Raw genomic sequence first — 11,859 nt, forward strand, 5'->3', positions numbered from 1 at the left:
ATAAAGCATCGCAAGCTAGAAATGAAGAGCACAAAGAACTGAAATCAATGTATAGGCTACAGCTAGCTGAAGTTTGCTGTGCTTTATCCTAACATTACACAAAGAATGCCTGCAATCATTCAGTCAGGGACGACTGCACACAACGTGCACTGTAAACTAATAAAAACATTATAAACTGTTATGAAATGATAAACACATGTAGTTTGTGCAACACTGTAAATATATTTACTTTAAAAAATATATATATACTGTATATACCATTAAACCTGCTGAGATACAAGGAGCGTGAACTGAAATGCTCAGTTCCACCTGGTTCCACGCGCATGTCCGGGAAACTCATGAATATTCATATATGCCCCGCCCACTGAAACCGAAAATCTCGGAAACCGAATATCTCGTAGAGCGGTGTTGTTCTGTCGATTTGTGCTCAGTGTTGCCAACTTAGCAATTTTGTTGCTAAATTTAGCAACTTTTCAGACTACCCTAGCAACATTTTCTTCCAAAGGCACCTAGCATCAAATTTAGCTATTTTTAAATTTTATTTTGGCAACTTTTAGCAACTTTTGACAAGTGACTCAAACATTTAAAAAGGCACACATTTTCCATCTAAATTTCACAAAAAGAGGAAACCAAAGATGCCTAGAAGTACATACATCACATGAATCAAATTATTGCTATTTGCAGTTGTTCAATTTGATAATAACAATAATAATTTAATAATTGTTCATTTATGATACACCTCGTTAGTAGCTTGTACATGTGATTGTTGATCAGTTAGTACACTGTAAGAAAAATATCTAGAAAAATGGCAAAGGTACTAATAATTTTCCAGGACATTATCCGTTATCCATTATCAATTATCCATTATCCGTTGTAACCCTGTAACCCGAAAACACAAAATACAATGCGTAATTTAAAATGCAGGTAAAAACCTGTGGTTTATTTTCTTAGAGTGTAGCATACTGACTACTAATACACTGCTTAAAGCTAGAATTGTTCAGAATGTGTAGTTTTACTAGTTTACTAGCTAATAAAAAAACTTGTAATCGTTAAAAAAATTAAATCGTTCAAAAGTGTTCAATGTTGTATATAAAAATAGTTATTTATATTTTAACATTATATTATGCATTTGTATTATTTTACGAACAAATCTAAATGAACATATACAATATATTTTTGCTGAGATTTGATGGAGTGACACAATTTTGCGTCGTGATTACGTAATGACGTAATCGCGCAATGACATCACAACGTCTTTTAGCAACTTCCCCTGAAAATTAGTTGGCAACAACCTGTCAGATTGTTCTACGTCCCATTAAAACAGTGGGTAGTACAATTCGACAACGAAAAATGCTACCTGTAAAATTATGGTTTATTAACGTCTACACCTACCACAAACCTACACCTACCCTTACAGTAATGCAGATATAGTAATTATGTGTTATATTCGCGTTGTAGATAGAAGGGATACAGCTACAGGAAACCAACAATACATACTTTTTTATACCTATTAGATTGTGTTTTATTAAAGTTTACACCTACCCCAACCCTAAACCTACCCTTACAGTAATGCAGATACATTAAATATTGTTGTTCAGCATGAGAAAAAGGACGCAATATTGATGTGCGCGTGCGCAGTAAACCCTGGTAGGACAATCTGATGGGTAGGATAAAATGTCAGGACACCTGATTGATATGTAGCCTACTGTAGAGCATGCCATTTATCTTGATAAGCGTGTCTTGGAAAGATTTAAATGAAATGTATTACACTCGCGAATTGTGTGCATTGGAAAAAGAAAAGCACTGTTAAAATGATTTTTCGAAGTAAAACAAAAGATTATTGGAGTACATTTCACAAGAACATATTTTAGCCTCTTCTTCCAAATTTCACGTCTAATTCTATTTTCTACGTTTAATATGCTAATTTCAGTTTCCTTGTAGTTAGTTGTGAAATGTACTGGCAATACCTGAGTGAAAGTAAATCCTACACTTTTGCACAGTGGTGGTCAAAATTATTAGAACACTATTTTCACCAGCTAAAAAAAAAAGGTTTAAAGTCAGTTATTTCTATCTTTTGTTGTAATGTGCCAGTAGGAAATATCAGTTTACATTTCCAAACATTCATTTTGCCATTAATTATAATAATGCAGTGAGATTTTTGTTTGCACAAGGAGTCTGACAACAGAGATCTGATCTGATCATCATCCAGTCTGTCTGGAATAACATGAAGAAACAGGACAAACTGAGACAGACTAAATCCAGAAGAACTGTGGCAACGTCTCCGAGATGCTTCAAGAAACCTACCTGCAAAGCTACCTGAAAAACTATGCACAAGTGCACCGAGGGCAAAAGCTGCATTAAACGCAAAGGATGGTCACTCCAAATGTTGATTTAATTTAGTTAATAGAAGTTAATTGATAAAGAAAATCTATTTATGACATTATATTTGACAGCATCCTCATTTTACAGCATTATTACACAAGTGCCTACAACTTTTAACAGTACTGTAGCTTTCTCGGAGACGTTGCCACAGTTCTTCTGGATTTAGTTTGTCTCAGTTTGTTCTGTTTCTTCATGTCATTCCAGACAGACTGGATGATGATCAGATCAGATCTCTGTGTGGAGCACTGGCTGTTGTCAGACAAAAATCTCACTGGATTATTACAATTAATGTCAAAATTAATGTTTGGAAATGTAAACGGGTATTTTCTACTGACAAACTACAGCAAAAGATGGAAATAATGGACTTAAAACCATATTTTTAGCTGGTGAAAATACTAGTGTTCTAATAATTTTGGCCACCATTGTGTGTATATGTATGTATGACATACATATAATATATGCAATATTATAATGTAAATAATACATATACAATATACATAATATATTTATTATGATGTGATAATTTGATGTGTGTATTAACAAGTAACAGGTGAATACAAAATACTGTAGTTTAATTAGGAAGCATTTTAAAATAAATAAATAAAGAGCTGATTTATGTTGCTTCACTTACTATAAATTATTACTAGTGAGTCAGGTTATTCTTTGCTGTTTTTTTTTCTTCCATAATCTACTAGTTGAGAACCACTGATCTATTCTGTTGTTTATATAGCAAAGCAAGCAGTGAAATATTTCAATAAAACGATTACATAAATAATTAACATTAAGCATAATAAATTTGAGATGTTATTATCCAGTTTTTAGATAATAATAATAATAATAATAATAATAAATAACCCAACAGAATGAAGCTAAGTCTTTGGCGTATAAACAGTAAAATAAGAAAACACAGCTGAATGCTCTTCCACAAATGTTTTTAATATGTTTTAACTGAGATTTGAATTGCACAGAATACTTCATTTTCACAGTTTGTATCTGCCTCATTGAACATTTCTTCATGTGGCACCATACTTGCAAGTATATACATAGCTTATATATCCTACGACTGACCCTGACCCATAAATAATTATTATTTTTCTTTATTTCATGTGATTTATCTGGATTTTTTTCCCTCTTACAAATATTGTCTTGTTCATCTTGAAACTATGCAGAGGTATCTGGGTTTTTGTAGTTTCTTTAATACTCCTCACTTACTTCCATACTTAGACACACACACTTAACTTCTGTCCCACCTTATTCACTATGATCTGGTGGGCAAAAATGGCTTGGTAAGTAACGAATGAGACAGATAGACATACATTAAGTGGGCAGACTGGAAACAGCAATTACTAACAAACAACACTGACAACACAAGACCGAATCAACATCAAATTAAGTATCCTCTAAACCCCATGTCATAGATAAATAAATCATAAAATTAGATATTTTGAAGGCCAGCATTATTTTCAAGCAACTCATAGGAAACACATCTGCTGGTTTTTCTCATGCAAGCGCTTCTGGCAAAGAAAGCAAGCAAAGGAGGCTCTAGTTCCTCCTGGATGCAGTTCCAGTACACCAAATGTAGAGTCCTGAGCTCTAGGGTCAAGCAAATGAAAAACGTTTGAGAGTGGTTTTCTTTTTTTCGTAGGGAAGAAGGATGTTGATCATCACCACCTGCTAGTCAGGAAATGCACAGTGCATTTCAAACATATGTAGTCTTCCGTGGCTGGATCAAAGTGGATTCTGGGCTGGCAATTTCCCAAAACACCAGCGAGAAACAACACTGAATATGTTACAAGGTTTGAATAGAGAGAGAAAAACAAAGCCCACAGACTCTCATTCCTCTCATGCCATCATATTCCCCCAGAACTCAGTTCAGTGAAATATAGCAAATATATATTTAAATGTAAAATCCCTTTTGCGTTCTGTTTCCCACTCTCTGTTTTGTTCTTTTCTTCTTCTGGTGGAGCTTCTCTACATCACATTTTCAAAGAGCTGCATGGATCTCATCATGTTTTCATCCTGGTGAAAAAAAAGAAACTTTTAAATGTAATTTTCAGTTTGACCACACAGAGGCAGTAGAGTTTTTTTGGTCAAACTTGATCTTGACTTTTTAAAATTTTATCAAAGGGGTCATATGATGTTGCTAAAAAGAACATTATTTGGTGTAATGAAATGTGTTTATGCCGTTTAAGGTTCAAAAAATCCTTTAAATATGAAAACGTACTTACAGTCTGTGAGTCAGCATTATTTGTCAGCATCATACACTCTACAAAAAAGACGGTTCTTTAAAGGTTCTTTACATGCAGTAATGGTTTTATTTAGAACCATAGCATTCTGAAGAACCCTTTCATGCTGAAATGGTTCTTTGTGTTAGAGTTTAGGGTTCTTTATTCCCGCCCTTTTGTTTTTCAAATCTGTAACTGACAAAGCTCATCATTACTGATTTTCTGGAGTTCAGTGATCCAACTACAGACTGTCAACACACTCTCAACAGGTAAATGATTTCATTCTTAAAATTTAAATACAAATTTAACTTTAAAAATGTAACTGGCTTCATATTGTAAGATTTTTTTTAATTATTACTTGGGTTTATGTATAAACATACCCAGTCACAATAAATATTAAAACTATCCCATGGCTTTATATCACTTTTTTCTTTTAAGATTGTGAAGGGCTCAACTGTGTATTTCAGATGTATCACATCCTACAACCTCATCATCTGCAGAGAGAAATCGGCACTTAATCACACCAAAATGATTGGATTGTGATTGTTTCACTGAAACTTGGTCTTCATCACATCTATTTTTTGTTCTTATTTAGTGTTTTACTTCTTTATGTATTTATGCATGTTCAATGTCAATTGTCATTCATTAATGTATTCAGCTAATAACTGTTGTTACGAGCACTGATCATTTTGCATGTCAATAAAAACACAATTCACACAACATGCTGCTGTTGTTGTTTTTGTTGTTGTAGTTTTAATGTAAAACCCTAACCGAGGCTACACTCTAAGATGCCTCATTACTGATTTTTTGGAGCTCAGCCATCCAACTACACAGACTGTCAACACACTCTCAACAGGTAAATAATTTCTTTCTTAAAATGTCTATAAATTATCACTTTCAAATGCTAATTGGTTTCCTCTGTCTTTTCTATTTTTAGGTTAAGAGAACATTGTGACCAGCTCTATTCAGGTAAAGATCCTCTCCTTTTCTTCACTAAGTAAGTAACAAAGATATTGGATTTTTGGTCCATTTTGTTAGAATTTTTTTTTATTACTAGGGTTTATGCGTAAACATACCCAGCTATCCCTTGACTTTATATTACGTTTTCCTTTTAACATTGTGAAGTGCTCACATGATGTAAAACCCTAATAGACACTTCAAGATATTATAAAACCTGGCAGACAGAGGGGTAAAAAACAATATGAATAAATAATATATATACAAAAAATACTAATATTAATTATAATAACATACTAATATTCATGAAAAACTATCATTACAAATGTTATTTATAACACAAATAAGGTCGTGTATAGCATTTTCAAAGCATGGTTCTATATGGAACCCTATAAAAAAGGTTATATTTAGCACTAAAAAGGGTTCTGCTATTGTTACAAGCCGAAGAACCCTTTTTTGGTACTGTTTAGAACCATTTTTCTTAAGAGTGTAGACTGTGGTCAGCATTTGCCGAAGGGGAAACAGGGGAACGGAATTCACCGGAACACCGGTATTGTAGTCTACTCTCCCAGGAAACAGTCCTCCATAAAATGAATATTTGGGTTGAACTGTTCTGGAACAGTGTTGTAAATACAACTGTAAATACCACTGATTTCTAGTCGTGTCCTCTTTTGGAAGGCCAAACAACGTATTTTAGTTTTCGCAACGAAACACACAGCGTCTTCACAACATGGCGGCGGCGGTGGCAGCAACAATAAAGTTACTCTTTCTTTGCATATACATTTGGGCGGCGTTATGCAAATCTTCCCACACAGTGACATAGACATGTGGGGGCGTGTTTAAACGAGGCGTTTTAGGAGGGCGTGGACGAGTCTTAACTTTTATAAAGAATATCTCTTTGTGTTTGAGACTTTAGTCTTTGCAACTTTAGGGATCTTATCTATTCACGAACAGCTTGTAACACTCCAAAGAGAAAGGAAAACTTGAAATCGCATCATATGACCCCTTTAAATACACCAGTATGTGGCTTTTTCCACATTAAAAAAAGAATTACATTTGGAATGTAAATATCACGTGTAAAATTATACTTCTACCTGACAGATGTCACTGAAACAATCAGGCTCTGTAAACTGTAAAAAGGCTCTGAGAGTAACTGGTTTTGAGCCATTATTACTTTGCAGGTTTAAGATTTCTGACATGTCTTTAGGGGGTGGGGTTTGGAGAAAGGAGCATGGCAAATTCACCAAAAGTCTAAGGCAGATGTAAATAAAATATACAACGATATAAACATACCTCCTGACAGGCAAGCACAAACTCCTCCAATGTTACAACTCCATCTTTGTTTTTGTCCATTTTCTGTAGGGGAGAGAAAATTGATTTGGATTGCTCTGACATTTTTTTGCTGTAAAAATCATGTATGGGGAATTGTTATGGATAAGTAACTATTCATACATGTTTTATCCCAAAATCAAAAGAAATGGATAAATCAACAAGAAAATGAAGTTATTTTGAGCCACATAATTTGATGAGAATCACCATTGAATATATATATATATATATATAAAAAAGAATTACATTTGGAATGTAAATATCACGTGTAAAATTATACTTCTACCTGACAGATGTCACTGAAACAATCAGGCTCTGTAAACTGTAAAAAGGCTCTGAGAGTAACTGGTTTTGAGCCATTATTACTTTGCAGGTTTAAGATTTCTGACATGTCTTTAGGGGGTGGGGTTTGGAGAAAGGAGCATGGCAAATTCACCAAAAGTCTAAGGCAGATGTAAATAAAATATACAACGATATAAACATACCTCCTGACAGGCAAGCACAAACTCCTCCAATGTTACAACTCCATCTTTGTTTTTGTCCATTTTCTGTAGGGGAGAGAAAATTGATTTGGATTGCTCTGACATTTTTTTGCTGTAAAAATCATGTATGGGGAATTGTTATGGATAAGTAACTATTCATACATGTTTTATCCCAAAATCAAAAGAAATGGATAAATCAACAAGAAAATGAAGTTATTTTGAGCCACATAATTTGATGAGAATCACCATTGAATATATATATATATATATATATATATATATATATATATATATATATATAATGGTGATTCTCATCAATTAAATTATTATATTACATCGATTGAATATAATATATATATATTTTTTTCGTTTTGTTGCAAAATGTCACCTAAATGAATAATTTCCTATTTCTGACCTCAAAGAAGGCATCCACATGCTGCTTTGGTACATCCCCCTTTAAAGCCGGATACGTGTACTTCCCCATCATGTCATAGATGGCTCTCACTATCTCTGTCATTTCCTGTGAGGTACATGAAGACTGAGTGGGTTATTGAATTAAGTTGAAGTTAATAATGACTGCCTATTTACATATGATATACCTCCTTATTGATAAATCCATCTTTGTTAATGTCATAGAGATGAAATGTCCATTCCAGTTTGTCTCTGACCGTCCCCCGCAGTAGAGTAGATAGTCCCATCACAAAGTCCTGAGAGAAAGACAGGAAAGACATCCTGCATGTAATGTCACTAAAATATATATTTTCATGCTGTGCCAGGAGTCCACATTTTCTTCATACCTCAAACTTTATGGATCCATTATTTCTGGTGTCAAACGCATTGAAGAGATAATGGGCATATGTGCTGGGATCTGGTACAGCAGTGAAAACAGATGAAAACATTAGACACTTTGATTATCTAAAATTGATCATAAGAAGCATGTAATATTTAAGGATTTCTCTTTTTTTAGTACCTCCATGTGGAAAAAACTGTGCATAAATATGTTTAAATGTCTCCTCATTCACTACTCCACTTGGACACTCCTGAGGGAAAAAACATATTATTAACATTATATTATAAACATATTATTGGCTTGAGGACCCTTGTAGTAATCAAACTAGTTAAATAATTAATAAATATAATATGATATAAATAATATAATAATTGTATTAAAATATATTTGTAATATTATAATAATAAATGTGATTTTTTTTCCCCAATAAATTTTTATCAATTATTCCACAAATCACCCGCAGTTATGTAACACATACTCCTGAGAATGGTATAAAAAATATATATATGCATATACAGTATATGTGTGTATGTATGTTGGGCTTAAACGCTGCCATATTAATACACAGTGGTTTTGGTAAAGCTTTTTTAACCCAACAAATATGAGCCGCTGTGTGGGTTGCTGAGCCTGACTGTTTATGTGTGTCTAATAGAGCGTGTGAATGCTGGTATTGTGAAATATGACTGGCTGACTGTTGCTTGAGGCTAGCACACAGTGATTAGTGACATGCTGGATAATGCAAAGAGGAACAATAAGAGTTTACAGAGTTTGAAAGACAGATGAGACATGGCAAACAGAACCACGGGGACAGTATATGCAGATGAGATGCGATGATTCATAAGAAAAGATATTAAGGCATAAGGATATATTACATAAACACTATAAGCTTCTTATCAGATTCCAAAATGTGTCAAAAGACATTTGTGTAAAGTAAATGTGCAAGATGTGTGAGCGATGAGAAGGATGAGATAAGAAATACTGGGCAACGTACATTTTTGAAGCCTCTGTAAAGGACTTGTAGCTCTTGCTTGGTGAAGTTTGTCTGCGCCTCGAGCTGTTCGAGACCCTCCGGCCGATGGCAGACCATTGTCATCTCTAATTCATCATCTATCTTATCTAGAGAGAAAGCAAGCCACACGTCAGTTTCAGGCTGATAAATGACCACTGCTTGCTCAGAGGTTGCTCTTTCGCAAATATCAACTTTCTCTCAGATGCTCCTCCTTAAATTTCTTAAGAGAAGTGAGACAAATAAGACAGTTGTTGACAGAGTAAGGTTAAGAATTGGATGAGAAATGATTGCATTCACATGGAAATCTCAGGCTTCATCTTTGCAAATCTGAGCACAGTGTGTGAAAATATTGAAATGCCTTTTGAATCTAAGACACTTTTAGTCACTTAAAAAAAAATTCTGTCATTAATTAGTCACGCTCATGTTGTTCCGAACCCATAAGACCTTTGTTCATCTTCAGAACACAAATGAAGGTATTTTTTAAGAAATACAAGAGCTTTCTGACCCTGCATAGACAGCAAAGAAACTGAAATGAAAAGTTTGAATGAAAAGTTTCAGAAATGAAAACTGAAATTAAAACAGCCCATGTGACATCAGTGGTTCAACCATAATTTTATGAAACTACAAGAATACTTTTTGTGCGCAAAGAAAACAAAAATAACGACTTCATAACGAATTCAACAATTACTTCTGTTCCGTGTCAGTCCTCGACGTGTGGCCACGAGAGTACCACAATACGTGTGCACAAAAAGTGTTCTTGTAGCTTCGCAAAATGATAGTTGAACCACTCACATGGACTATTTTAACAATGTCCTGCATGGGCCTTAAACGTGTCAGTTTCCTTGCTGTTATGCAGGGTCAGAAAGCTCATGGATTTAATTAAAGATATCTTAATTTATGTTCCGAAGATGAACGAAGGTCTTACGAGTTTGGTGAATAATTAATGACAGAATTTTCATTTTTGGGTGAAGTAACCCTTTAACCCTTCTATTTTTACCTTTTCTATTTACATGTTACCCTTGGGTCAAATTATACGTAGTCATGACATTGCTTTCCACTGCTACGCAGATAATACACAATTGTATAGTGGGGAAAATATTTTGTTTGCCCACTTACAAAGAAACGAAGGGTCTGTAATTTTAATGGTAGGTTTATTTTAACGTATAGAGACAGAATACCAACCAAAAAATCCAGAACAAACACATTATATAAAGGTTAGAAATTGATTTGCATTTCAGTGAGTGAAATAAGTATTTGATCTTCAAGCAAAACATAATTTAGGGGGGCTTAATCTTAGCACTCAGCATACCCGGTTAAAAAAGTCACCGCTCACCACTGCTTTGTAGTATCCCCATTCTACCACAAGATTCTCTGCGTAAGCATGCTCAGAGTTGTGCTCATATTTACACACATTCCTACGTATAAGTACCTGTACAAATTTGTAGATCTCACACTTTGCGTGAACCTGTTCTTACGCACTCATTACGCAGACATCTGTGCATATGCACAGTTGATAAATGAGGGCCCAGGTGACTAAAGTGGTGCAGTCTTGCTTTACACTGACGCAACTAACAAAGATTAAGTCATTTCTTTGTTTTGCTTATTTAGAAAAGGGCATTCATGCTTTTATCTCCTCCAGATTTGACTACTGTAAAGCACTTTATTCTGGTATCAGCAGGCGAAACATTCAAAGACTTCAGCTCATTCAAAACACTGCTGCCAGGCTTTTAACATGCACTAAGAGAAGTGAATACTGATCCTTCCTGCCCTTCACTGGTTACCTCAATTGATTTTAAGATCTTACTGCTTGTTTTTAAAGCCTTGAAGGGTCAGGCTCCTGTCTATATTTGTGATTTGTTAACGCCGCCTGATCGCTGCTTGAGATCCTCTGCTAGGGCCATACTAATGGTTCTGAAATCTCGACTTGTCACTAAAGGTGATGTGCTTTTGCTGTCTGTGCTCCTCAGCTGTGGAAATCCCTGCCTGGGGATTTCAGACAGGCAAGCACATTATCCTCCTTTAAATCTCTTCTTAAGACTCACTTTTATCATAAGGCTTTTTCTTAAAGGGGTGGTTCATTGCGATTTCACTTTTTTTAATGTTAGTTAGTGTCTAATGTTGCTGTTTGAGCATAAACAATATCTGCAAAGTTACAAAGCTGAAAGTTCAATGCAAACAGAGATATTGTCTTTTAAAATTCTGGCAGTTTAATGCGTACAAATACGGCTGGTAGGGACTACAACAAGTTACTTCCCGGGTTCGTGACATCACAAACCCAGATAAACCCCGCCTCCGGGAACATGCAGCAAAGGGATGCAATTTTCAATTTTCTTGCAATTTTTTGAGTGAAAAAAGAAAGAAAAAAAAATTACTTGTGGGTAATTTTAGTAATGCTTATTTAAAAGTGCATTCACAATTCCAAAAATGAATGTTTTTTTTCTCCCATTTTTTGTACGCCAGTCATTTTTGATGGGAACACCAGAAGTGTAAAAAGGTGGGGGAATTTTTTTCTAAATGTTGGAAAGAATCCTCATACTTATTGGCTCTCGCCTCTGAAAATGCGCCATTAGATACTGTAAATACCTTTTTAGTACAGCGTCTAAAGGTGTGGTAAAAAACAATTGTGGGTGAAAAAGGTCCATTGCCTGTTGTCAGGGTTTTAATGTATGAAGCCACACAAAAGTC

General features: G+C 34.7%; 1 protein-coding gene across 3 annotated transcripts in view; it reads right to left on the reverse strand.

The window, feature by feature from the left end:
- Positions 1 to 3,304: 3,304 nt before the first annotated feature.
- Positions 3,305 to 11,859, reverse strand: part of LOC107552061 (Kv channel-interacting protein 1-like) — a 31,471-nt gene continuing 22,916 nt past the window's right edge. For all 3 annotated transcript variants that reach the window (XM_016233864.1, XM_016233866.1, XM_016233865.1), the window contains exons 2-8: positions 9,157 to 9,281; positions 8,346 to 8,415; positions 8,173 to 8,243; positions 7,975 to 8,082; positions 7,791 to 7,895; positions 7,379 to 7,441; positions 3,305 to 4,401 (exon numbers count right to left, since the gene is read on the reverse strand). In XM_016233864.1, the coding sequence (XP_016089350.1) occupies positions 4,354 to 4,401; positions 7,379 to 7,441; positions 7,791 to 7,895; positions 7,975 to 8,082; positions 8,173 to 8,243; positions 8,346 to 8,415; positions 9,157 to 9,281 (590 nt within the window). In that variant the 3' untranslated portion in view covers positions 3,305 to 4,353. The remainder of the gene's footprint in view (positions 4,402 to 7,378; positions 7,442 to 7,790; positions 7,896 to 7,974; positions 8,083 to 8,172; positions 8,244 to 8,345; positions 8,416 to 9,156; positions 9,282 to 11,859) is intronic.

The sequence above is a fragment of the Sinocyclocheilus grahami genome, unplaced genomic scaffold (assembly GCF_001515645.1).
Source record: "Sinocyclocheilus grahami isolate Dianchi unplaced genomic scaffold, SAMN03320097.WGS_v1.1 scaffold440.1, whole genome shotgun sequence".
Taxonomy (NCBI): domain Eukaryota; kingdom Metazoa; phylum Chordata; class Actinopteri; order Cypriniformes; family Cyprinidae; genus Sinocyclocheilus; species Sinocyclocheilus grahami.